We start from the raw sequence: 27,357 nt of genomic DNA on the forward strand, positions 1-27,357 counted from the left end.
GCCAGGCTGGGTGACACTGCACCCGGACCGATAGTCCGCAGAGCACAGTGTTGGATATGATCCAGACGATGCGGATAGCGGGGCAAAGCACCTATCCAGATGGGGGAGGGGGGGGGGGGGAGGGGCATACTCCATAACTGGTCGCACAAACACGTTGTACACGGTGGTGCGCCGCCTCGGCCGACAGCAGTGAGCTAGGCGTGGTCTAAGGCCTTTAACGTATCCGTGGTCCCGAGACCCCAACAAAAACCAAGCTGGTGGGGTGTTAGGAGCTTATGGCTCTCGAGGTGATTCATTATTTGCCAGTTAACAACGCTCTCCATAATCTTGGATAGGATGCTGAGCAGTGATACTGGACGATAGTTCGAAGAGACTTTCAAAGAAGAGCCTTCTGTATCCTCGACACATGGCCGTCAATCACTTCCTGTTTTCCCGGCTTTGAGCCCCAGCAATATTCGCTGGTAGGTCAAGGAGCGGAGCTATCTTTAGTGGACTAGTCGACATTTTCTGGGCAAGGACGTCTTCGATTATCTCATAGCAATACTCGTAGTTTTTATCTTCCAAAATGGGCTTTGCAACCCATTTTGAATTTGCTCTTGCATTTTCCTTCTTATATCTCAAGTTTCCCGTGAAAATCCATGGCATGCTTCCTCCCACGGTTGTTGTTGTGGTCCAGTGCAACCAGCTGTGTTCTTGCAACCATTCCAGGGTAGGGGAAATGGGCTTTGCAACCTATTTCGAATTTGCTCTTGTGTTTTCCATTTTGTACCTCAAGTTTCCTGTCAAATCCATGGCATACTTCCTCCTACAGTTGTTATTGTGGTCCAGTGCAGCCAGCTTCATTTCTTGCAACCATTCCAGGGTCGGGGAAATGGGCTTTGCAACCCATTTCGAATTTGCTCTTGTGTTTTCCATTTTGTATCTCAAGTTTCCTGTCAAATCCATGGCATGCTTCCTCCCACAGTTGTTATTGTGGTCCAGTGCAGCCAGCTGCATTTCTTGCAACCATTCCAGGGTAGGGGAAATGCTGCCGCGTAGGTGTGTACTTGGTGAGCGGTGTTCAAAGCGGACCGTGATGATCGCTTGTGAATGGGAACCACGCTGGCAATCTTCCACGCTCGTGGCTGAGCTCTGTGCTGGAAAACGATATAGTGTACACGCGAACAGATAGATTGGCATTGAGAAAGCCAGCGAATCATACATGCAAAGTTGCCAACGCCAGGCACAGACAGCAATCGGATCAGGCAGTCACACACTCATAACCGGGCCAGGCTGACACTGGCAGCGCTACTGCTCAAGCACGGAGCGGCAGAACTGCTGGTGTGCCGATGGGGAATGAGTCGCTGGTTTCACCCTCCCACGGCTTGAAGTAGAAGCGCTGGAACACCGATGCGCAACTCCAGTCAGCACACTTCATAATCTTCCACGCTCGTGGCTGAACTCCGTGCTGGAAGCGAATATCAAAGAGCTGACATGGTGGCTTTGCAAGTTCTCTCGTGCATTCTTTCAAGACACGAACGGAGATGACATCGGGTCCAGTCGCCTTTGAAGCATCCAGGCGAGCTAACAGGCCCTGGACGGTGTCGGATATAAGGGGTTTGGTATGTTATGAAGCGTTACGTGTATGAAGTGCTTTCTTTTTCTCTTTGTTTCAGGGTGCTATCGAGAGCTGTGCATTGGCGTTCACTCGCCACTGTGCACACCTTCTGGCGTCCAGTCATCCAAGTTTGCTGGCTCAGCCCAAGACCTGGCTACAGCAGGTAAAGCCTGCCGCTGATCATCGCACATGCATACACCTTGCAATGCATCTGTTCTTCGCTCTATATTCAAGATGCGCAGGGTTTTTAACCGAAGGAATTGAGCGGTGACATTAGTGGTCCACCCTATTCCTTTTGCTTTTAGTCGTCTGTGCATCAACTGGCTGAGCTCTTGGCCAACGTGCAATACCCTGCTGGGCAGTGGAATGATTTCGTTGCAGTTTGCTTCCACTGATTTTAAGTTTGAATGTACTGTGTTGCACTGTCAGATTCTGGAAACAGCCAGAAACCCGCACACGGCTGCCGTGTCCATCACTCGTCTCAGGTGAGAATCTCATGATGTGGCTAAACAGTGGGGTGTATAGAGTTTAGACATGTATTCTGTGTATCTAGGTATGTCCAGGATTCACAGGATACTGTGTACCACCTTATTTTCGGTGTTGTAAAATTTACGACAAGCAAGTATTTAGTTGCATGAGTACTAGTATACATCACATCCTCTGGACTGATCCTGTTAAGCATGTGTTTGTTCTCACTAATCTGATGTTCTTTTAACTGTATACGTGCATGTGCATGCGTATGTGTATGTGTATGCGTATGTGTATGCGTATGTGTATATGTGCATGTGAATTGTATATGTGCGTGTGCGTATGTTTATATGCGTGTGCGGCGCAGTGCTGGTCTACCGTTGATTATTCAGAGCATTGTGCGCTCGGAACCGCGGGCATCCAAGGTATGTTTATCTGTATTCTTCTGGAGCTTGCTGTGCACCTTAAAATCCACTGAGAGTCTCTGTCATGTGTGACTAGAACCGGAGAAATGGTTCCTTTAGTACTCGTTTTGTTTTGCTTTCATTGTTCTTTTTCCTCCTTCTTTTTCTCAGTTTTCCCCACCATGGCTGGTTAAAATCGCCCGCATCACATGTTTATTGGCACTATGTCATCGTGATTGTGGAATAATAATAATAATAATTAATGACACACCCGTGCCTTAGCCCGTTGTTGACGGCTATGTTCTCGGTGTTACTGTCACCAACACGCTCGCTCAGACCGATTCTGCATGTGTGTGCACGTGTGTGTGTGTGTGCATGCGTGCGTGTATGCGTGTGTGCATGTGTGTGTATGCGTGTGTGCATGCACGTGTTTATGTATGTGTGCGTGCATGTACATGTACCCGTGTTCTTGTGCATGTGCTTCTGCAGCACCCACTCTTGCACATGTGCGTGGAAGAGTTGCTGTCCACCGCGTCAATCCCTGTGTCCAGCGAGGTCAATCAAACGAAAGACTTTCCTCAGGTAGGCGCAGCCCTGCGCGCCGAATCATGCGGGACACATGTGCTGAGGGAACTACAGTACTGTCGGTTGCCGAAGAACTGGGGGGGGGGGGGGGGGGGTCAGCCTCCTAGCCTAGGCCGTTCTTATTTTCATGTACTACGGTCTATGCACAGTTGAGTCACCGCACATACATTGGTATGCTGTGCTTGGTGAAATTCTAGGCTGTTCGTTCTTCGGCACTCCGTTCTTCAGCGCTCGACAGTGCTGTACTCAGTCCAACCGGTGTGACTTACTGGTGTACTGGGTACAAGGGCAAATGACCTGGCCTGGTTTGGAGAGTTTTTTTTCCATTTCAATGCTTCTACAGTGGTGGCATGTGAAATCCAGCCAGCCTCTTGTGCATAACACCAAGAGTCCACAATCCCCGAGAGTGCGCAACTGGGATGGGGTCGTGGTATGGCGTAATACGTGATGTACGTCATTTTTTGGGTCGGACTTGCGTCATTCCGTCGACGCGGTCCGCCACGGAAATACTCTGCCCTACTCATGACCTCACACTATGACGTGCTGCACGGATTTCGCCGTCCCAGATCTGATCAGTGAAGTTGCGCGCTCTGGGGGGGGGGGGGGGGGATTATGGACTCTTGATAACACCTAACAGGACTGGGTGATGCCTATCTGCTTCAGTCATGCCGTTGGATTTGCGTGAGCACCACCACTGTTAGGGATCACACTTCCGTACAACCATCTCGCGGCCATTTTGAATTTCGCACTTGCCAAACACGTGACCACTGCACCGTACTGGCCAATCGTGGTCCGTGAATTTAAAATGTTTTGAAAACGACAGCAATGTGTAGTTTATTCCAGTGCAGCGACTGGTTTTTTATCAGCCCGAAATTTCACATGCTGGATCCTAGAACAAATCCGCAGATTTCTACTGAAAGAATTATCAAGAAAGGTCAAAAAATACCCAAATCACGGGGCAAGATGCGATTTTGGAATGGTTTCTCAAGATTTGTCTTCGCTTCGAAGAGAATTTTAAGGGGGGGGGGGGGGAGAAAAATAGAAATCTACGAATTGTCTCGCTGGAAAGAAGTTCACATCAACAAATATAAGCCATAGTTTGTCAAAAATGCAGTGGCCTGCACCGATTAATACCTTCACTATGCTGGTCACTGAGCTCAATTCCACTGGCTTGCCATTGCTGGATCGTAAACTTTACCACTGGGGGAACTTCATACTCATTTCGTCATTCTTTCACGCTCTGATCGTGATGACCCGCGAGGTTCCAGTCAAGACTACCTCCAGGCACTCCAGTTTCCGGACTACTAGCTCAGTTCCAAATGCAGCGATGACCTTCACTTGGTCTGTGCTAAGGCAGGAGGGTCGAATCGCTGAAGCTAGGAAGGGAGAAATAAATGAACTCTCAAAATCAATGAAGAAATGACTGCACTGGGCCTTTTCGCAGGTACTGGACTGAACGACCTTGTGTTGGCCGTGTCTTGGGTGGATGCACGGGTGCCTGGATTGTGCTGCTCACGGTGGCTCCTACCCTCCCTTTCCAGCTGAGCAAGATTTTCGTCATGGTCAGCTCTTGCTCGATGGCGCTGCGGGACACCCTCATATGTCTCTGAGGCAGTTAATGATCTGGCCTGAAACGTACCCTGTCTTAGTAGCTTCAACTATTTCTTGGCTTTCTTCAGCCGTTTCGGAGTTATGGTGGATGCGTATTCCTGCATTGCTGTGGCCAGCTGTTGTGTCGTAGCACCTATCAGTAAACACAAAGAGAATGGCCAACAGAAAATCACACGCGTGTCTGAAGGAATAACCGAATGCCATTTTGAGGACGACCAGAGCTGTATACATTTCATAGAAGAAAGAAACAAGGGAAGGACTGCTCTTGAGGTGCTGTTGGATTTTACTCAGCACCTTAGTCAAGAAAATGAACAGATGGTTTTGTAAAAAAAAAACACGACCACAACCATGACCAGGGCTGTGCTCATCAAGAGGAGGATAGCTATTCGACTGCCCTTGAGGTGCTGTTGGATTTTACTCAGCACCCCAGTCAAGAAAATGAACAGATGGTTTAGTAAAAAAATCACGACCACAACCACGACCAGGACTGTGCTCATCAAGAGGATGATAGCTATTGGAAGAGATGGCATGATCAGCCTGTCTAGAATCTCCAGCAAGGTGACACGTTCCGTAGTGATGATCGGATTAGCTGACATTCTGACCACTTCTTCCCAAATGAGGTAGTGGGTTTTCTTCTTTGGCAGATATTCCAGCATACACTTGCCCAGCTGAATGCATGCTGTGCCATACTTTTCAACCATTTCAATTGCATGTATGGCCAGCGAATGCCGATAAACTCTTGCGGCAAGGGGGTGGTTTTCCGAGGGTCATGAGCAAAACATACAATGACTTGTAATATGTTGGCTTTTGATGATGGAGATACGCTGCCTTTAAAGTCTATCCGATCCAGCAACGGGTTACGTTGCCTACGGATATACTTTTTGACTGCACAGATTATGTCCGAAACATTGGCATTAGTGGCCACGGGGATGATCCCCTCGCGCAAATAACGCCTTAGGTCTTCATCAAGTGCCTGGCGTAGAGCACTCACTCGTGTGAGTCGGTCCTGAACGGACAATTTCTGGCATCTCGCGTAATCCTCCCAAGCCTCCTCCCATGCGTTGAGGTCCGCGAGCATGGCAGAGGAGAGCAGGATGGGCCGTTCCACCGAGATTTGTTTCGCCGTGGGCTGCTGCGATGTGGATGTATTGGATCTGCTCAACAGGGCAGTCAGGCGTGCCTCGCGGTCCGCTGCGGCTTTCATCTGTGTCTCCATGAAGGTCAACAGAGCCTGAACGTCAGGGCTGACAGGTAGGTTTGGCGTGGCTGCTGCGCCAGGGACAGCATCACTACCAGAGTCGGACATTACGAATCGAAACAAATTTACAGCCCTCGCACGAGGGTCACACCACTGAAACAAACGGGCCGGGATTGTCAGGTCACAACGGGTGATCTGACCTACAGCCTACACTACTACTACTACTACTACTACAGGTAAGAAAATAGTTCACTGAGCCATGTGATAAACGTATTGGTTTATTCTAAATAAATACTAGTACATGTAGTCTCCATTGAAGAGCGAGTGGAAAAAGAACCACAAAACAAAGAACAGCACCACGGAATCAGCATGCTCAATGTGTAGTCATGCGTGCATGCCAAATACCGGCGCATGACGTCAGCTGATGTAAGCTGCGTACAATAAGACAGATGCACGCGGGTGTGTGCATTTAGGATAGCGTACATAATAATACAACAGCAATGTTAAGAACGTGTGAGTAGCAGCCTATGACATACGTTGCATTCTTGAACAGGCCACCCAGTGCGACCGCATGACCAAGTCTGCTTCAGCTTGGTCTTCTCCACGGCCACTTGCGACGAGTGTATCTAGTATCTACCAATAGATATCCTGCTGGACAATTGCGCTTGGCTGACCCGGTGTGCACCCCCAACATGTGCCTGTCTTCTCCTTTCTTGTTGGAGTCATCTGCGAACACCGCAGCTGTTTGTTCTTCAGACACAACCTAGCAGAAAACACCATTGTGCAAATATGTCTATCTAACAGATTTTCTCTCTCTCTCTCTCTCTCTCTCTCTCTCTCCTACTTCAATCACAAACACTGTTTCAGAACTCTATCTTTCTGACATCTAAAGGCAATAGGCAATAATAACCAAAAAATCAATCGAGCATGCACTCTCTGTTAAGCTGAGAATAAATCTAGTGTCAAATAGTCACGCGCTAGTTTGTGCGTGAAGTGTGTGGGGACAGTGAGGGCTGCATCCCACCAGCCTGCGTAGCTTCACAGGAAGCGTGATTGGAAGTCTGAAGAAAATGTTGAACGGTCTCTGCTTGGATGACAGCTACACCATAGCCCAGTGGTTAGAGCATCGCTGGCCTCAAGCGGAGGTCCCTGGTTCGAGTCCTGGTGATGACAGTCAATTTTTTCTTCCGATTTCTCCCTTTTCCATTCCCTCAGCTAGTGAAAATCTAGTGTCAGAAAAAATACGTAAGAAGTGTTAAGCGGGATTCACAGAAGCTTTTTTGCGATGCGACAGACGCGAAACCGGGAAAACCCCAAATCGCAGCCATGTCGCACCCCACGCAACTGCCGCAACTGGGCCATCGCAGGCCATCGCAGAAGTTGAGCTTGGCTCAACTTTTGCGATGCGATGCGATGCGACAAGCGATTTGGCGTACGATTTTGACCTTTTCTACAGCAAAGTTGTACAAAGGTTCAAGAGTTGCCTATAAATTTGTACAAGTTGTATCAAACCGCGCGAATATCATGGTGACGTAGCCAAATTAGCAAGATGTTGTCGCATCACTGACTTCTTCTGTGAATGGTATTTCGCGAGTTCGCATCGCACGCGTCCGTCGCAGATCGCGTCGCATCGCGTGTCGCATCGCAAAAAAGCTTCTGTGAATCCCGCTTTATTGTACTTCTGATGTTGATGTTACGTGATGTGTGCCTGTGTGCGTGCGTGGTTGCATGTTTTTAGGTTCACGCATGCAACATGTTGCGTGCACTCGTTCGTGATACTGCACTGGGCGATGAGATGCTTATGTTCGCTAGTCGTAGTCTAGTCCTGGCTTTGGACGGACTCTCATCGCCATCATGGGCCATGCGAAATGCCTCCACTCTACTCTTTAGTAAGGTTTTTTTTCCTTATCTGTGTGCAAGGTGTAACATGCTAGTACTTTTTATTGGTCTCCGTTCGTGACTGTTTATGCATGTGTATGTATGCATCCGGGGGTGGGGAGTGGGGGGCATGTGTGTGTGTTCATGTGTGTGTGTGTATGTGTGTATGTGTGCGTGCGTGCGTGTGTGCGTGTGTGCGTACGTGTGTATGTATGTGTGCACGGCAGTGCACTAGAAGGCGGTGGTTTGCCCAGTATTTGTAGTATGCCTTGAATTGATCGGTGTGCTGTGGATGCTTGCTCTTTCCCACTGTGCCCATCGTGTCCAGGTGTACTGCTGCAGCGTACAACTGGCTGTGGCACCAGCAACACCAGCTCTGAATTGCTCGGCGCTAGTGTTGGCTCTGCCACGGCTGTCGACTTCTTTGCACGCTACCCCACATTGTTCGCTCACTTCTTGTCTCTGCTGCGCTCGGCCACAATGTCCTGCAATGAAAGCACCGACACTTCAACGGTGGATGAAGTGACTGATCAGTACGTAGAGTATTTGCCGAGTTCAAAGCCACACGTTTGTTTCTCTAAACATGAACTGGAAAGTGAAAAATTGCGTCCCAGAGGGGGGGGGGGGGTACACCTGTGCTGCCTCGACCCGGACAATACAGTACAATTCATGCTCATTTTGCCTGGGTTTGGCAAGTAGGCTTGCAACAAAATCGAACTATGATGCATCATGCATGCACGCGTATCCGCTGTATATTTCACGTGTCAAGGCCTAGCAAGTTTGCCGTCGGTATTGATCACGCTGCATGCGTGCGCGCGTCCATGGCTCGCGCTCGTGCACGTGTGTGTGTGTGTGTACGTGTGTGTGTGTGTGTGTGTGCGTGCGTGTGCGTGCGTGCGTGCGTGTGTGTGTGGACACATGTATGCGCCTGTTACCTGCAGCTGGGCAAAGCCGCTGCCGGCAAGTTTGCAGCCATTGCTGGTCTTGTTATCGTCCCTGGCTCGAAGTTCACACCATCTACAGTCCCATGCTAGGTAAGAGAGAGAGAGAGCATGGAGATATTAGAGAGGTTAAGATGCACGTTATTTCTGACGTGACCCGAAAGTTCAGCTCGCGTTATTTGCTCGCACGTCGAAAAATCAACGCGAGTGACCTGCTGCTCACGTCAAAATTTTGAGTTTTACGCCAAATTTGACGTGAAATTGCGCGTCACGTCGGAAATAACGTGCATCTTAACCCTTTGTGTACGGACTGTACAACTTTCGATCCCCTGGGATCGAAACTTTTCAAAATTTCAATCGATCGTAACTCAGTCGTTCCTGGGTTATATCCGAAAACTAAAATATGTAGGTCAAAGAGAAAACTCCCAGCTGTCCATTGAAACAATCGCTGAAGCGCTCTGATGTGTGGTTCCAGAGTTACGAAGCTCGAAAGTCGAATCGCGGCAAATGTCGCTCAATAGCCGCTCGCGCGAATTTGAATGAGGGATTTCCCCATCATTCTGGGCATGCAGTGACGAAGAAACACGTTCAAAATGGTAAACGGACTCATGGCAGTTTGTGAATTTTTTTTGAAGTAACAGTTAGTTGTTACGAGCAAGGAGAGCGAAATGGCTGATGCAAGACGACTTCTGTCGGAATATTGGCGTTGCAGCTAAGACGCTGGGCTGTAGCGCTGGCGTTTTGACCTTCGTGGTGGCAAGCGTGGGCTCAATGTGTTCCTCTTGCGACGAGCTTTCCAGGAAGCCCAAGATTGAAAAAATCGTCAAAAGGAGACTAAAGTTATGACCCAGATAATTATAGAATTTGAGGTGAGTCGAGATCAAATTCAGTCTGTGTACAATTTTTTCAGTACATAAAGGGTTAACCTCTCTATTAACCATTTAACTACAGTCAGACCTCGCTTATCCGGTCCTCGTTTATCCGGATCCCTCGCCATCCGGAAGAAAATCGCTGGTTACCGATGTGCAGCATATGTTATGCATACAACATAACCGGACCTCGCGATCCGCATACCGGTGCATGATTTTGTGTACAAACTGGTTGAAATGTGTACAAAAAGCTTCGTCGTATCCGGTTGCATGTGCCTTGCAGAAGCTAGAATCAGGGAGTTGTACAGGCAAATGAGGTCCTTGACCTGCTGGGTGCATGTGAACAGCACTCAGTTGCATGCACTTGTCATTTTTCTTGCTTGTTTTAGATACTGTGCACGCTAGTTGTACTGCATAGGACCCGTCTACATGTATGTACGATGTCATTGCTTTTGATATGCCACATGCATATACAGTATGTGTGTTCAGTTATCCGGTTCCCTCGCCTATCCGGATATTTTTGTGGAAAACAGATGTGTGCGGTTAAGCGAGGTCTGACTGTACCGCCATCAAGAGTACATAAACCAGAGTGTGCAGCTCGGGATGGTTCCTGTGGGAGCGTAATTCGTGCGGTACGTCATTTCTGACGGCATGGTAAGCCACAGGTACGGTGAAAAGTTGCGTAACCAGTCGCGGTGGTGCAGGTCACTGAGTTTGTCCTGATTTCGGTTTTTGATACGGATAGCCTGGTGACTTTACTTGTCGGTGGATGTACGCAGCGTACACAGTCACACAAAACACCGAAATCCTGAAACAGGACGTCTAAAATCAAGCAAACTTGGCTGATTTCCGGGCTATGAAACATGAAAATTTGAGCTGTACGCAAGTCGCGGCTTGGCTGACCTCATCAGGGTGGCGTAGTGCACGAACTGCGCTGTTTCAGATCTGATATGCACAGTTGCACACTCTGGTTTATGTACTCTTGCCGCCATGTATTAAATGTGTCCACGAAATCCACCTGTATTCACTGGCTGAAAGTCTGGCCGATTACCTACTACAGCCTCATCTATGTCGTCCAACATCTTTACTGCGAGTCTTCCAGGCTGCACTGCTTTAGCAGGAGCTGCTGTTCTGTGTCCTCTGCCTCTGCCTCTACCGTGACCTCCGCCACGACCACGACAATGTCCGCAACAGACACCAACGTCGGTCGGAACCAGCGCAGGCATAACTTCAGCATCGTCCGCTGCAGCAGCGACAGGATTCTGTGCCTGCTCTTCAGAAACATGTATGCCATCAGCTACGATGTGTTGATGCGTATCGCCAGCACTCACCTCAGGAGAATCATCCGTCTCTTGGTGCTATCCAAGGCGATTGTTGCGGACTAACATTGTCCCGCAACTGACCAACGACGAGTAGACTACGGAGATGTGGACAAGCTCAATTTACTTCGACATTTCAACTCGTATCGAACAAGAACATAAAGAACCAAAGAACAATGATCGCCAAGTCGCTGTCCTGAGCAAAACGTGCCCGCATGCATGCATTTGGCTTGTGCCGCATACACGCAAAACCAGTGTGCATGACATAAAGAGAAAATGCAGCGCGGAGAAAATGCATGAATCGTCGTAGCCGCGAAATGTAATTGATTTACAGTACGGACTGCCAATGCATTGTAATAGGCCTCGATGTTCTACAACTTCCTTGGGCAGCAGTGAGGTGTAGAACATGAATCATCTCAAGGTCGATTGCATCTTAGTTCATGTATGTGTTCTGTTTGTTCTCGCTTGTCTGGTGGTGTTGTGTGTCAGGCTGGAAGAGTTTGTGCCGTTCTTTCTCAAGCTATCGTCGTGTCCAGTACTGGCAGTACGCGTTCTCAGTGCCCGCTGCCTCAATGCCTTCATTTCCGACGGTTAGTGGCGCGTCGTTTATCTCGCTGGTCACGTCTCTTTCTGCCTACTCTACTGCTACTATAGCAGGGCTGCTCTGCTAGAATCACCACTTTGCCCATTGTTATTTGATTGCTTGTGTGCCCTGTAAAAACAGTATCTCTGTAAAAACAGTATCCCTGTAAAAACAGTATCCCTGTAAAAACAGTATCCCTGTAAAAACAGTTTCTCTGTAAAAACAGTATCCCTGTAAAAACGGTTTCTCTGTAAAAACAGTATCCCTGTAAAAACAGTATCCCTGTAAAAACAGTATCCCTGTAAAAACAGTATCCCTGTAAAAACAGTATCTCTGTAAAAACAGTATCCCTGTAAAAACAGTATCCCTGTAAATAAAGTATCCCTGTAAAAACAGTATCCCTGTAAAAACAGTATCCCTGTAAAAACAGTATCTCTGTAAAAACAGTATCCCTGTAAAAACAGTATCCCTGTAAAAACAGTATCCCTGTAAAAACAGTATCCCTGTAAAAACAGTTTCTCTGTAAAAACAGTATCCCTGTAAAAACAGTATCTCTGTAAAAACAGCAGACCTTTGTGTAAGAAAAATCCAGGGGAGTGAACAATCACTCTCGCTATCCTCTCAAGGAGAGTGGTGGGAGAGCAGTCCCCAGCACCCTCCCCCCCCCTCCCCCCCCCCTCCCCCCCCCCCCCCCAAATCGCTCACCTCATCTACCCAAGGCGAGCACAAATTACAATACGGGGTTTTCAACATCTTGCTATACCCCAATCGGATTCAATACCCAAATAGGTGCCAAATTCATTCCGGAAAATTGCCGTACGCCCTACAAATGGAAGCTGTTCGGACCACAACTTCAGTTTCCCTTCATCAATTTTGCAATGAATCTCAGGCATTCTGGAAAGCTACTGCCCTACTGCCATCGCACTACTCCTCCTAGTCCTACTGCTTGCTAACTAGCTACTTCAAGCCTTCAGACTGGCCTGATGCCAGCTGGGCTGCCAAAACCACGGAAAAAAACTATGGAGCTGCAAAAGTCCCAACTGGCCTCTGCCTGTACAGCCTACTGCTCTTTACTTATCCACTGGATCAGCAGCAGATGCTCCTGCAGACGCTAATGCGGCCTCAGCAGTACTGCCGGGCTGCCCGGAACTTGTCGACGGGTTCCAGCTTGGCCAATAACCTTCTCGCGCTGGCTGGTGGCTCGACTTTACGGATGCATTCAAGGAAGGTGTGGAAGGATTCGTCATCACCAGTGCTTAGTGCATCGAGCAATTCCTCATTCTGCGCTGCACGGCCAGTGTTTGATGCAAATAGCTGACGCTGTGCACGCGTAATCAACTTCTTAGCCTCACACTGGCGACGCATATCACCTGGAGTTAGCGTGGAAACCAGGTCAGGCCGAAGTTCTGTGAAGACGTCACTCTCCCATGCTGTCATGTCAGAGAGCTGTTGGTCAAGAGACTCGTCTGAAAATGTTGGCACAACACACACATAGAGAAACAGAATCAGACCTTCGTGTAAGAAAAATCCATGAGAGTGAACAATCACTCTTGCTATCCTCTCAAGGAGAGTGGTGGGAGAGCAGTCCCCCCCCCCCCCCCCCCAAAAGTCGCTCACCATATCTATCCAAGGCGAGCACAATACGGTTTTTTCAACATCTTGCCATACCCTAATCGGATTCAATACCCAATAGCTGCCAAATTCGTTCTAGAAAATCGCCGTACGCACTACAAATGACAGCTGTTCGGACCACACCTTTAATTTCCCTTCATCAATTTGGACGATGACACGCGCAATAGGAAATTGAGACAATTCGCATCCATGGTAATTTTGTAGTTTTCATTGTGGAGCGCTACTTTCTTCTGTAGCTAACCGCTCAAGACCTGTGCCTGACGTCGCACAGGTCTATGCATGCCCGGACTGTCACGCAACAGAGGGAAATCCTTTAGGTCAAAATAATAATAATTGGCACCCAAGTGCGGAAGTGAAAATTTGCAACGGTACGTAAAATACCTTGCGAGTGCCGTAACTCCACTATTTGACCTCGGATCGACTTCCGATTAGTTGGAGCCGACAACTGAGAACCTTCTAATACGAATAGACCTTTCGAGTGCTCGATTCCGTTCAGGGAAAGCCGAGTTATGAAATATTTGAGTGTTTGCAGAATGCACTTCACAGTGATGCGGATGCGCTCGAAATTCTCAAGGCGCGCGACGAAAAGTGCGCCCAAAAAGAAAATAAGGAGAGCGAAGGCGCGCGAGAGCGATCGCTCTCCTTTTACCAGATGGTCTGAAACAGTATCCCTGTAACAAAAGTATCCCTGTAAAAACAGTATCCCTGTAAAAACAGTATCTCTGTAAAAACAGTATCCCTGTAAAAACAGTATCCCTGTAAAAACAGTTTCTCTGTAAAAACAGTATCTCTGTAAAAACAGTATCCCTGTAAAAACAGTATCCCTGTAAAAACAGTATCTCTGTAAAAACAGTATCTCTGTAAAAACAGTATCCCTGTAAAAACCGTTTCTCTGTAAAACAGTATCCCTGTAAAAACAGTGTCCCTGCACAAACAATGGATGCACTCAGACCAAACAGCAGTCAAGTGGGACAATGAATGTCGATTTCACCAATTGGGTATTCTCTCGGTATTTACGGATAAAGGAACGAATGTCTAAGACTTGTACGAGAGCTCAGCTCAGGGCCCTCGCTATGCTGTGTGCAGAATACGGTGTATTTAGTACTGTTTACTACCCTGCGTGCTCATACGATAACTATTGGTCGCTCACGTGATCTATCACGTGGTTCGTACCCGCCCGCCTGGGCACACACACACACATACACACACACACACACACACACACACACACACACACACACACACACACACACACACACACACACACACACACACATACGAAATAAGGCGCGGGGGGGGGGAGCTGGCTTGCGCCGGATGCTACTGCGCAGCGTCTTTTGAATGGCTTCAGAGATAAAGACTGGGCTCTGGTTCGAGCTGAAAGGGATTTTTGGAATATAAGCTGGGTTCTGGGTCAAGTTGGGTGGGATTTTGGCCAAAGCATGTTGCTCTGTCCGTATTTCACACTGGACAAAAACACTGCAAGAAGCCTCACCCTTACTTCTGAAAAGAAACTTTATCACAACCAATACGAACTTTACAACCAACTTCGTTCATCACAACTGTATTCTGAATTTCTGATCTTATCCGTCATGCGGTGTAGACGACCATGCTAAGGAACTGCTGATGCAACTGCTACGTGAGATCCCGTCAAGCGTGCCGGCTGGCCATGGCAGCGCTGCAACAAGAGGTGAGTGTCACATGTTCTTTCTGATAGGGAGATATTCTCTTTGTACAAAAATCTACACCAAAGGGGATGGATAGTATACTTCACATGTGACTCTGGTGTCTTGTTGCAATGTGATGCTGAATTGTACACCATCTTTCAACTTTGCCGTACTTCTGAGCTATGTGCTGTGGTTATTGAAAAGCGTGAAGTGGCCAGTGATAGCATGATTGTGTTCCCTGACTCTGTTTGCAGTGGGAATAGCGCAGAATACGCTCCATGGCACCTTGTTGAAAACAGAGATGCTCTGGAAAATGGTCTCGCTTGGGTAAGTGACTCGTGCTGGCGACATGCATGTGAAAGCACTGCAGTCATGTACATGTACATTGCCCACCTGGGCCTTGCTGTCCAGCTATGCCTGTGCCTTTGCCTTTGCCTCACGTTAAGCAACCCAATTGTCATGCTCATATACAGTGGTCCCTGTATAATCCAGCAGCATTCGTGTGAGAGAAATTCTGCTGGATTACGGAGGGTGCTGGATTAACAAATCTGATCTACTGTTGCAATGTGCATGAAGAGGACATTTTGGCTAATGAAAATTATGCTGGTTTATAGAGGGTGCTGGTTTATAAAGTGCCGGATTAAAGAGGGACGACTGCAGTAGATTTTTCTCAAAAAGCAGGTGTGGGGAGAGTCCCAGTAGCGATGGACCGTCTTGTGTGCACCAAACTGTCTTGATTGTGATTGCTTTATTGTGTGTGTGCGTGCGTGCGTGCGTGTGGTATGATACATACTGTTTCATACTGATCCAGTGATTGGCATTGTGGCTGGTAATGGGTAATCACTCGGCTCTGATGTTCTTCACTCTGCCTCAGAGAGAAATACGGAACTCTCCTGTCAATCCGGTTGTGCACACTTTTTTTCCGTATTGGCGATGTATTTTTTATGCAATTAGAAGATTTTCCTACTTCAGTCTAAGGCTGCGTTCGTTTTTAGCTACCTGGTAGAGTAGAGTAGAGTCACTCTACCGATAGAGGTAGATGGTAGAGGCAAGTGTACGAACGCTGTTCTACCAGATCTAGTAGTTTACACGATGTGTACGTGAAATGTTTCTTTTTTTTATGGAGTTGTGTACAAATCCTTGATCTTGCTGGAAATCCCGTAGCTCTACCCATTTCTACCGGATTCTACCAACTTTTTCCCAGTAGAGCCTGTAGAGGAAAGTAGAATCTACCCTTTTGAGTAGAATTTTTTTTCAAAAAACGAACACCTCTACCGTAAGAAGTAGTTTCTACCCAAACCTGTAGATCAAAAACGAACGCCCCCTAATTCTTCTTCTGCTGTGTGCTTGGTGTTCCACTTTCATTGATCCATCGTGTAGCTCATGCAGTCCTGACTTCTATCAAGAAGTGTGCCAGCTAATCTTGGGCCATGCTTGGGTGGGTACACTATACATGCTGTGCGTACATATTTATGCATGAATACATGAATACATGAATACAATCATGTACAGTCGACTCCACGCATAACGAACTCGCATATAGCGAATTTCATGATAATATAGCGAACCCTTGTCCATGTCCCTGTTCGAACCCACACTAAATTGACCCTTTACAGCGAACAGTTTTCGTTTATAACGAACCCAATCTTGTAGGGCCGCATGTAAACCAAGTGCACTCATACTGTCATGGACATGGGTCACTTGCCAGTCATGTCTTGTTGCTTGTATGGGTGAGTGCATTTCTGTTATAACAAACTTCGGCTATAAAGTACTAATTCTCCCGCACAATGGTGTTCGTTCAGGAGTCGACTATATGCATGAATGCATGTACAGTGCGTATCGGTTATAGCGTGGTCGTGTAAAAGAATATACTGCCTACAAGAATGAACTCTCATGTTTTCATAATCATAACATGGATTTCAAGTGCACATTTATTCTTACAAGCAATTTCATCCCATAGTAGAATATATCGGTCCTAAGAATGGACTTTGTGTAGCGAAACATGCCAGATTAGTACAAAGTGTATCGCCTGTAGTAATAGCATCTGTCCAATTCCGTTCTGATCTGACTCTCGTTGCGCCGTAGTGCTGCAGATTCAACTGTTGTGATCATGTAACTTATTTTGCATAGCCACATGGTAAGCCTATGTGACTGTGACCAACCATATGCACAGAAGTACTGCGTTGTATGTACGATGATCTTCCTGCCCCTGCGCACATGCATGTGATATACCACACTTGATTTATCGTGTGTAAGAAATATCGGAAATAAGAATAGAAAGTCGTTTTTCAAACACCCACGCTATAACCGATACCTACTGTATATGTATCCTTGTGTATGTCTGTTGTGCACGTTGTGGGAACATGTGGAAGAGGACATCAGAGATATGCTTGTAAAACCCATTGAAGTGTTGCAGCGGAAGCACTTTTTTCCCACCAGTGTTGATCGCTGTCGTCTTGTGAGGAGGCTAGTAAGAATATACTCTGGCTGCTCTTGTTGCTGATGCTGTTGAGCTAAGGATTGTATGGATGCATGCGGCTGAATAGAACCTGTTGATTATCCGCTGTTCTTCCGCATTCGGTTGCTGCAGTGTAAGCCATCGTGTGATACCGTCCACATCTCCTCTTTGTTTATTTAAAAACAACTACAGTTTTTTTACTGTACACATTGCATTCTGTGCTATGATTATATTCCTTTGTTGTGTCAGCTTTGCTCATCGCGCAATACATGCAGCCTGACTCGCACTGCTGCCATGAACGTCTGGAGGCTAGTGGCGAAACATGCAGGTATGATTGGTCTGCTCCAGTATCTTCAGTATCAGTATCTTCCTTGAAAGACGCTTTGTGTATGGCATAATGTCATCCAAATCTTCTCGGGGTTCTGCGGACATCAACTACAGTCAGACCTGGCATAACCGCACACTGCATCCGTTTTCCAGAAAAATTTCCGGATAGGTGAGGGAACCGGATAATCGGACACGCATACTGTATGTGTACATGGCATATGCTGTGAATCGGTAACCAACGATTTTCTTCCGGATGGCGAGGGATCCGGATAAACGAGGACCGGATAAACGAGGTCTGACTGTATATTCAAGATTCGTTTTTCTTTGTGTGTTTATTGAGTAATGTCTACTCGTATTGATGTCTACTCGTATTGATGTCTACTCGTATTGATGTCTACTCGTATTGATGTCTACTCGTATTGATGTCTACTCGTATTGATGTCTTCTCGTATTGATGTCTACTCGTATTGATGTTATCATGTCTACTCTCGTATTGATGTTATCATGTCTACTCTCGTATTGATGTTATCATGTCTACTCTCGTATTGATGTTATCATGTCTACTCTCGTATTGATGTTATCATGTCTACTCTCGTATTGATGTTATCATGTCTACTCTCGTATTGATGTTATCATGTCTACTCTCGTATTGATGTTATCATGTCTACTCTCGTATTGATGTTATCATGTCTACTCTCGTATTGATGTTATCATGTCTACTCTCGTATTGATGTTATCATGTCTACTCTCGTATTGATGTTATCATGTCTACTCTCGTATTGATGTTATCATGTCTACTCTCGTATTGATGTTATCATGTCTACTCTCGTATTGATGTTATCATGTCTACTCTCGTATTGATGTTATCATGTCTACTCTCGTATTGATGTTATCATGTCTACTCTCGTATTGATGTTATCATGTCTACTCTCGTATTGATGTTATCATGTCTACTCTCGTATTGATGTTATCATGTCTACTCTCGTATTGATGTTATCAAGAGTACACAACAGTTATGAACTCTTGATGTTATTTATTGCTTTCGGTGTTTCATGTCTTGTAATTTGTTGGTGTATACAACTATAGATTAGTCTGACTGTCCGTGTCATGTGCTGTCTCATCCCTGCTGTGCTTGGGTGCATGTCGATACAGGTTTTGCTGATGTATCCGAGCAAGTCATAGCCTGCTCTCTGACGGCTGTGCAGAGCGATGTGGGCCGACACGTGACCGTAAGACAATCAATCCTGTACCACATGCAGTTGCACATGCAGGCATGCTGATGTGGGTTATATTAAACACATGCATGTATGCATGCACACAGATGCATATGCACGCACACACACATGCACGCACGCACCCACGCCACATGCACGCACACACGCATGCACGCGCACCCTTTGGTCGATGGTAACACCGTCATCACGTCAATTGTTCCCCAGTAGTATAAATTAAGGAAGAAGAAAGGACCAATAAGTTATGAGTTATGACTAACGGTCCTAGTTCTTGATAAGAACAACTTGTTATTGGGAACAAATACCACCGGTCCTTTGGTGTTCGTCCTACAGAGGTTTGACTGCACATACTGGAGATATGTATTTGTTAATGCAAAGGAACGTGTATGATGGCGTGCTTATTCTGGCTGCACGCACAGGCCTGCCAGCAAATCTCAAGTTTGTTTTAAAGTATGCTAGTCAGATTGGACAGCAGCAGGAGTATTATCAGTATGGCTCTAGGAGTAAGTTCAAGTGTAGTTTACAAGTATAACAATGAAAAGCAAGTCTATGACGCATGTCAGCCGGTATCCAGATTGCCTGTGTGAATGCATACTGCCAAATGAAGTATAATTTAGATGACAGACTCTTTGCCATCCGCCGATAGTGATGCGAGAAACTGGCGGTGTGACCCGATCTGCTCAGCCATACAAACAGTGTCATACACCGAATGAGCCTGGTCGGCTAGTTCGGCGGGCTCCTCGTCGACGGCATTAGTGTCTGACCCAGTGCGTTGTGACTGACATACTAACGCAAAAAATGCCCAGCCTTGCTACAGTTGCGACAACGGATGTGGGTAGCAGGGCGAAACAATTTCCTTGGTATGGGCATGACCACAGTACTTGCACGAACCAGATGCTGTTTGCTTGGTTGGGTTTGCGTTGCTGTCTGGCTGCACTGAGCTAAAATTGGAAGGCGCTGCCGGCGGTTCGTACAACTTACTCGCCGCATACGAGGTCTCTGGTGCCACTGCTTTTGTAATGGCATCTGCTAGGGTGAGCTTGGATTCCTTGAGCAGTTCACGACGTACTTCGGGGGATTTTCAGACCCGCAACCAACTGGTCTCGCACCTGAGAGTTTACAATTGTGTCTACATCTGTCGCCCCGGATTTAGATAGCTCTGCTCTTTCTCTCTCATAGACGGCCAACGGAGGTGGAGACTGATTTCTTGACTCCTTGTTTCAACTGCCGGAATTTGGGGCGTTCCGAAGTTGTGTTGACGGTTGGACGAAAGTGCGCCACAATGGCGTCCGTGGTGCTTTGTGCTCATCACCAGGAGATCCATCAGCATTTACTGGCGGAGATGGAATAACTAAGCCCTTTACTACTTTCCGAACCGAGAGTCCAGTCAAATTATAGAAAAAACGCTTTTTTCAGCAGCGATAGTAACATTGCAAATTGCTAGGTGATCACTCGCGTCCTCTGGCCAAAGCTCGAAATCGGCCCCGATGCCGCCTGAGTAATCGGGGACAACATCCTTGGGCACTCTGCCCTTCGTTGTCATCCTGTTCGCCAATGTACATTGACAGCACTGCTATGTCGACAGCAGCAATACAAGTCAGGTGTTCAGGTAGCCATTGTAGGCTTCGTCTTCTTCAAGCTCTCTGCTGTACACTGCATTGTATGCACGCATAAACTGATAGCTAGACGGGGTGTTAACAAACTTTTTTCACTGAATAGTCCTATCAAAGCTGTCCTGGTTTGTTGTGAATCTCCTAGTCGGGGAATCCGCCCTAATCTCCCAGTCGGGAAATGTGCACTGATCTCCTTGTCGAGGAATCTGTACTAATCTCCTGGTCATTCTTGCTATTGTTTCACTCCCTGCAGGTTGCTGATGGCCAGTGGCTTGCTACAGCAGCAGATGCACTGTTAGAAAGTAAGTTTCCTTTTTTACAACTCAATTCTGGTAGCCTTGACTACACGCTGCCCTTGCCAAGATAATCTCTTTGATGGGAACGAATTCCCCCGCTGGGCAGTGATCAAGTGAGAATGTTTGTTGCATTGGGTGTTTTTACAGGTATATCTCCGGAACGAACTTCAAACATCGCTCACCTTCTTATCAAGCATGCATCGTACGATGTGCGCCTGAGAGTATTGCAGTTCATCTCAGACTGTGGAACATGTGCACCGCTTTCTAAGCAGTCACAGGTAAGCTCAGCCTGTATGTGTATATTAGGGAGTCGTAGTCGCTCATTTTTACATGTTGTGATTGCTTGTTATGGCGTATTGTTGTTGCTCTTATTCGCATCCAGCATGTGAGTACAAATTTGTTCACTGCACTCAGTTGGGGTACTGTGACTTTACAACTACAACAGTCGGCTGTGCAGGAAGAATAATGGGCCTTGTGTGCGGTGCCTGCAATGCTTCAAAACCATAGTACCTTGGTGCATGTTGGTCCATGCAACGTGCGCATCTGTGTGCACGTACCTTTTACAGGATGCCCTTGTCGAGTGCGTACGCAGTGAGACCAATCGTGATTGTCTGGCCCTGGCACTAAAGTGTCTGCTTGTAACATGGCAAGGAGCTCAAGCAGCAACAACAGCAACAACAGCAACAACAGCAACATGCCTGCAATCTACTGAAGGCAAGCTGGAGAATCTGAAACTGCATTTCTTTGTGTGCGTGTGTGTGTGGGGGGAGGGGGGAAGGGGGGAGGTATATGATAGCAGCACATTGGGAATATAACGTTGCAGGTTGTCTTCTGGGAATGTGTGCCCCAGTAGCGTAGTCGGTTAGCGCGTCGTACTTATAAGCAGTGCTTGCCTGCAACTGAGTTATGCGAAGGTCGGGAGTTCGAGCCTCCCCTGGGGCAGTAGCAGTCATCTGGCTGGTGACTGCTATTTTTTCGCTCTTTATTCTAATTTTTCACAGCCATGAAACCAAGAACACGGTATAGTTGTCGTACTCTAGGGATTTGTGCACTCTTGGCTGATCGAAGAGATGGGATAGGAGTGAGTGTCTGCAGTGGAGAGACTGTTTGGATGTCCGTCGTGACTTTATGTAGCCCTGCAATGTTGGTTCCCCTCGTCCCTCTGTTGCAACAATATGCTCATTTGTCCCTGCGCTCATCCCTCCATGTCATTGAAAATGCTATTGGATGTACGAAGAGTACATAAACCAGAGTGTGCAACTCGGGATGGTTCCTGTGGGAGCGTAATTCGTGCAGTACGTCATTTCTGACGGCATGGTAAGCCACAGGTACTGTGAAAAGTTGCGTAACCAGTCACAGTGGTGCAGGTCCCTGAGTTTGTCCTGATTTCGTTTTTTGAGACGGATAGCATGGTGAATTTACTTGCCAGCGCATGTACACAGCGTACGCAGTCTCCCAAAAACACCGAAATCTTAAAATAGGACGTCTAAATCATGCAAACTTGGCTGATTTCCGGACTGTGAAACATGAAAATTTGAGCTGTACGCAAGTTGCAGCTTGGCTGACCTCATCAGGGTGACGTAGTGCACGAACTGCGCTGTTTCAGATCTGATATGCACAGGTGCACACTCTGGTTTATGTACTCTTGGATGTGCCCAAACAATCTTTTTCGAACCTGGGATGTTTTGTATCAAGAGGACGAAACAGTTCTGTTCGCAGATTGAGTATCAAGAGTACATAAATTTGCCAGGATAGTCACAATATCTCTCTGTGGTGGAAGGAATGGAGAATACTGTGAAAGTGTTTGAAAGTGTGTTCTCGTCATTCCTTCATCAGCGACTGTACGTTGGCGATGAATTCAGAGAACCCGGCAATCTCGTATATGTCAGAGTACTGCAGCATGTAGGGTGACAACTGTGAGAAAGGTAACTGCAGAATAGCATCACAACCCGGGTGGAACCTACCATGCCTAGCGTAGAACAAAGCAGGTAGCGGTGTGAGGAAAGAACACATGAAGTGAAGTCGCGCTGTGGCTTCGGCAGGCTCCTATTTCTATTTTCCCCAGCCAATGCTCGTGTGCCCCAGTAGCGTAGTCGGTTAGCGCGTCGTACTTATAAGCAGTGCTTGCCTGCAACTGAGTTATGCGAAGGTCGGGAGTTCGAGCCTCCCCTGGGGCAGTAGCAGTCATCTGGCTGGTGACTGCTATTTTTTCGCTCTTTATTCTAATTTTTCACAGCCATGAAACCAAGAACACGGTATAGTTGTCGTACTCTATGGGATTTGTGCACTCTTGGCTGGTTGAAGGGATAGGATAGGATTGAGTGTCTGCAGTGGAGAGACTGTTTGGATGTCCATCGTGACTTTATGTAGCCCTGCAATGTTGGTTCCCCTCGTCCCTCTGTTGCAACAATATGCTCCTTTATCCCTGCGCTCATCCCTCCATGTCATTGAAAATGCTATTGGATGTACGAAGAGTACATAAACCAGAGTGTGCAACTCGGGATGGTTCCTGTGGGAGCGTAATTCGTGCAGTACGTCATTTCTGACGGCATGGTAAGCCACAGGTACTGTGAAAAGTTGCGTAACCAGTCACAGTGGTGCAGGTCCCTGAGTTTGTCCTGATTTCGTTTTTTGAGACGGATAGCATGGTGAATTTACTTGCCAGCGCATGTACACAGCGTACGCAGTCTCCCAAAAACACCGAAATCTTAAAATAGGACGTCTAAATCATGCAAACTTGGCTGATTTCCGGACTGTGAAACATGAAAATTTGAGCTGTACGCAAGTTGCAGCTTGGCTGACCTCATCAGGGTGACGTAGTGCACGAACTGCGCTGTTTCAGATCTGATATGCACAGTTGCACACTCTGGTTTATGTACTCTTGGATGTGCCCAAACAATCTTTTTCGAACCTGGGATGTTTTGTATCAAGAGGACGAAACAGTTCTGTTCGCAGATTGAGTATCAAGAGTACATAAATTTGCCAGGATAGTCACAATATCTCTCTGTGGTGGAAGGAATGGAGAATACTGTGAAAGTGTTTGAAAGTGTGTTCTCGTCATTCCTTCATCAGCGACTGTACGTTGGCGATGAATTCAGAGAACCCGGCAATCTCGTATATGTCAGAGTACTGCAGCATGTAGGGTGACAACTGTGAGAAAGGTAACTGCAGAATAGCATCACAACCCGGGTGGAACCTACCATGCCTAGCGTAGAACAAAGCAGGTAGCGGTGTGAGGAAAGAACACGTGAAGTGAAGTCGCGCTGTGGCTTCGGCAGGCTCCTATTTCTATTTTCCCCAGCCAATGCTCGTGTGCCCCAGTAGCGTAGTCGGTTAGCGCGTCGTACTTATAAGCAGTGCTTGCCTGCAACTGAGTTATGCGAAGGTCGGGAGTTCGAGCCTCCCCTGGGGCAGTAGCAGTCATCTGGCTGGTGACTGCTATTTTTTCGCTCTTTATTCTAATTTTTCACAGCCATGAAACCAAGAACACGGTATAGTTGTCGTACTCTATGGGATTTGTGCACTCTTGGCTGGTTGAAGGGATAGGATAGGAGTGAGTGTCTGCAGTGGAGAGACTGTTTGGATGTCCATCGTGACTTTATGTAGCCCTGCAATGTTGGTTCCCCTCGTCCCTCTGTTGCAACAATATGCTCCTTTATCCCTGCGCTCATCCCTCCATGTCATTGAAAATGCTATTGGATGTACGAAGAGTACATAAACCAGAGTGTGCAACTCGGGATGGTTCCTGTGGGAGCGTAATTCGTGCAGTACGTCATTTCTGACGGCATGGTAAGCCACAGGTACTGTGAAAAGTTGCGTAACCAGTCACAGTGGTGCAGGTCCCTGAGTTTGTCCTGATTTCGTTTTTTGAGACGGATAGCATGGTGAATTTACTTGCCAGCGCATGTACACAGCGTACGCAGTCTCCCAAAACACCGAAATCTTAAAATAGGACGTCTAAATCATGCAAACTTGGCTGATTTCCGGACTGTGAAACATGAAAATTTGAGCTGTACGCAAGTTGCAGCTTGGCTGACCTCATCAGAGTGACGTAGTGCACGAACTGCGCTGTTTCAGATCTGATATGCACAGTTGCACACTCTGGTTTATGTACTCTTGGATGTGCCCAAACAATCTTTTTCGAACCTGGGATGTTTTGTATCAAGAGGACGAAACAGTTCTGTCCGCAGATTGAGTATCAAGAGTACATAAATTTGCCAGGATAGTCGCAATATCTCTCTGTGGTGGAAGGAATGGAGAATACTGTGAAAGTGTTTGAAAGTGTGTTCTCGTCATTCCTTCATCAGCGACTGTACGTTGGTGATGAATTCAGAGAACCCGGCAATCTCGTATATGTCAGTACTGCAGCATGTAGGGTGACAACTGTGAGAAAGGTAACTGCAGAATAGCATCACAACCCAGGTGGAACCTACCATGCCTAGCGTAGAACAAAGCAGGTAGCGGTGTGAGGAAAGCACACATGAAGTGAAGTCGCGCTGTGGCTTCGGCAGGCTCCTATTTCTATTTTCCCCAGCCAATGCTCGTGTGCCCCAGTAGCGTAGTCGGTTAGCGCGTCGTACTTATAAGCAGTGCTGCCTGCAACTGAGTTATGCGAAGGTCGGGAGTTCGAGCCTCCCCTGGGGCAGTAGCAGTCATCTGGCTGGTGACTGCTATTTTTTCGCTCTTTATTCTAATTTTTCACAGCCATGAAACCAAGAACACGGTATAGTTGTCGTACTCTATGGGATTTGTGCACTCTTGGCTGGTTGAAGGGATAGGATAGGAGTGAGTGTCTGCAGTGGAGAGACTGTTTGGATGTCCATCGTGACTTTATGTAGCCCTGCAATGTTGGTTCCCCTCGTCCCTCTGTTGCAACAATATGCTCCTTTATCCCTGCGCTCATCCCTCCATGTCATTGAAAATGCTATTGGATGTACGAAGAGTACATAAACCAGAGTGTGCAACTCGGGATGGTTCCTGTGGGAGCGTAATTCGTGCAGTACGTCATTTCTGACGGCATGGTAAGCCACAGGTACTGTGAAAAGTTGCGTAACCAGTCACAGTGGTGCAGGTCCCTGAGTTTGTCCTGATTTCGTTTTTTGAGACGGATAGCATGGTGAATTTACTTGCCAGCGCATGTACACAGCGTACGCAGTCTCCCAAAACACCGAAATCTTAAAATAGGACGTCTAAATCATGCAAACTTGGCTGATTTCCGGACTGTGAAACATGAAAATTTGAGCTGTACGCAAGTTGCAGCTTGGCTGACCTCATCAGAGTGACGTAGTGCACGAACTGCGCTGTTTCAGATCTGATATGCACAGTTGCACACTCTGGTTTATGTACTCTTGGATGTGCCCAAACAATCTTTTTCGAACCTGGGATGTTTTGTATCAAGAGGACGAAACAGTTCTGTCCGCAGATTGAGTATCAAGAGTACATAAATTTGCCAGGATAGTCGCAATATCTCTCTGTGGTGGAAGGAATGGAGAATACTGTGAAAGTGTTTGAAAGTGTGTTCTCGTCATTCCTTCATCAGCGACTGTACGTTGGTGATGAATTCAGAGAACCCGGCAATCTCGTATATGTCAGTACTGCAGCATGTAGGGTGACAACTGTGAGAAAGGTAACTGCAGAATAGCATCACAACCCAGGTGGAACCTACCATGCCTAGCGTAGAACAAAGCAGGTAGCGGTGTGAGGAAAGCACACATGAAGTGAAGTCGCGCTGTGGCTTCGGCAGGCTCCTATTTCTATTTTCCCCAGCCAATGCTCGTGTGCCCCAGTAGCGTAGTCGGTTAGCGCGTCGTACTTATAAGCAGTGCTTGCCTGCAACTGAGTTATGCGAAGGTCGGGAGTTCGAGCCTCCCCTGGGGCAGTAGTAGCCAGATTTGTGCTGGCTGCTCTTTTTCACTCTTATTAATTTTGTGTTATTTTCTGTATATCCATCCTGTCAACAATGGCAGTATTTTTTTGCATTGTGCTATTTTTGTAGGCTTTGCAACATATCCATCAATAGTGTGCTCCTTCCATCTCTTTCTTTTTCTACGAACAGTTTTGCAAGTTGTACTGGAACGTCTCTCTTCACTGCTCTGTGGCCGTAGCAAGGTACTGCTCTCTGCAGCCGTGCCGCTAGCAGCGTATCTGTTGGAGCGTCTTCTGAAGGCATGCCAGTCAAACAGGTAGGTCTTTGTTTTCTGGCATGTCGTCTGAAGCTTTGGTCACCAACTAGCAACACCCCCTACCACCCCTACCACACCCATTGGCCATCGCACACACTTACATGCACAGTCGTGCCCGGCGTAATCTGCCCCAGTGAATAATGGAGCCCCACATGCAGCTGCCCAGCCTGCTCAATGGCCGCAGTGCTAAGGCCGTGCAGTGCTCGTCACTATTTTATTCCTGAATGGTATTATCACTGACCCGTTTGAGCTTGTATACGTGCACACATGCGCCGCCGGTACCGTCAAACAGATCCTGTTACCAAGGGCATTTTGCGTGTTCATGTATGCTCTTCTCGCTGTGCTTGCAGAGATGCGCAGACCACACGCATGCTGTCACGATTATGCCAGGTAAGCCTTCACTGTGGCGTGGATATGGTCACTTTACACTTGGCATGTTCTTCTTGAAATATCGGTGTCACTGCATTGCTGCTACTAGTATACAGTCATCAAGATCA

General features: G+C 47.2%; 1 protein-coding gene and 5 non-coding genes across 7 annotated transcripts in view; all 6 read left to right on the forward strand.

The window, feature by feature from the left end:
* Positions 1-27,357, forward strand: part of LOC135804578 (tRNA (32-2'-O)-methyltransferase regulator THADA-like) — a 77,479-nt gene that overhangs the window by 42,647 nt on the left and 7,475 nt on the right. For both annotated transcript variants that reach the window (XM_065318473.1, XM_065318474.1), the window contains exons 32-49: positions 1,656-1,760; positions 2,027-2,082; positions 2,433-2,490; positions 2,959-3,051; positions 7,602-7,752; positions 8,070-8,274; positions 8,683-8,775; positions 11,360-11,460; positions 14,689-14,775; positions 15,007-15,079; positions 16,133-16,190; positions 17,460-17,538; positions 18,690-18,766; positions 20,636-20,684; positions 20,826-20,956; positions 21,245-21,392; positions 26,734-26,860; positions 27,211-27,250. In XM_065318473.1, the coding sequence (XP_065174545.1) occupies positions 1,656-1,760; positions 2,027-2,082; positions 2,433-2,490; positions 2,959-3,051; positions 7,602-7,752; positions 8,070-8,274; positions 8,683-8,775; positions 11,360-11,460; positions 14,689-14,775; positions 15,007-15,079; positions 16,133-16,190; positions 17,460-17,538; positions 18,690-18,766; positions 20,636-20,684; positions 20,826-20,956; positions 21,245-21,392; positions 26,734-26,860; positions 27,211-27,250 (1,731 nt within the window). The remainder of the gene's footprint in view (positions 1-1,655; positions 1,761-2,026; positions 2,083-2,432; positions 2,491-2,958; positions 3,052-7,601; positions 7,753-8,069; positions 8,275-8,682; positions 8,776-11,359; positions 11,461-14,688; positions 14,776-15,006; positions 15,080-16,132; positions 16,191-17,459; positions 17,539-18,689; positions 18,767-20,635; positions 20,685-20,825; positions 20,957-21,244; positions 21,393-26,733; positions 26,861-27,210; positions 27,251-27,357) is intronic.
* Positions 21,522-21,620, forward strand: Trnai-uau (transfer RNA isoleucine (anticodon UAU)). Its single transcript has 2 exons — positions 21,522-21,559; positions 21,585-21,620. It is a non-coding gene; the product is annotated as a tRNA-Ile (tRNA).
* Positions 22,757-22,855, forward strand: Trnai-uau (transfer RNA isoleucine (anticodon UAU)). The gene is made up of 2 exons: positions 22,757-22,794; positions 22,820-22,855. It is a non-coding gene; the product is annotated as a tRNA-Ile (tRNA).
* Trnai-uau (transfer RNA isoleucine (anticodon UAU)) lies at positions 23,993-24,091 on the forward strand. The gene is made up of 2 exons: positions 23,993-24,030; positions 24,056-24,091. It is a non-coding gene; the product is annotated as a tRNA-Ile (tRNA).
* Trnai-uau (transfer RNA isoleucine (anticodon UAU)) lies at positions 25,226-25,323 on the forward strand. The gene is made up of 2 exons: positions 25,226-25,263; positions 25,288-25,323. It is a non-coding gene; the product is annotated as a tRNA-Ile (tRNA).
* Trnai-uau (transfer RNA isoleucine (anticodon UAU)) lies at positions 26,458-26,556 on the forward strand. The gene is made up of 2 exons: positions 26,458-26,495; positions 26,521-26,556. It is a non-coding gene; the product is annotated as a tRNA-Ile (tRNA).

The sequence above is a fragment of the Sycon ciliatum genome, chromosome 1 (assembly GCF_964019385.1).
Source record: "Sycon ciliatum chromosome 1, ocSycCili1.1, whole genome shotgun sequence".
NCBI lineage: Eukaryota > Metazoa > Porifera > Calcarea > Leucosolenida > Sycettidae > Sycon > Sycon ciliatum.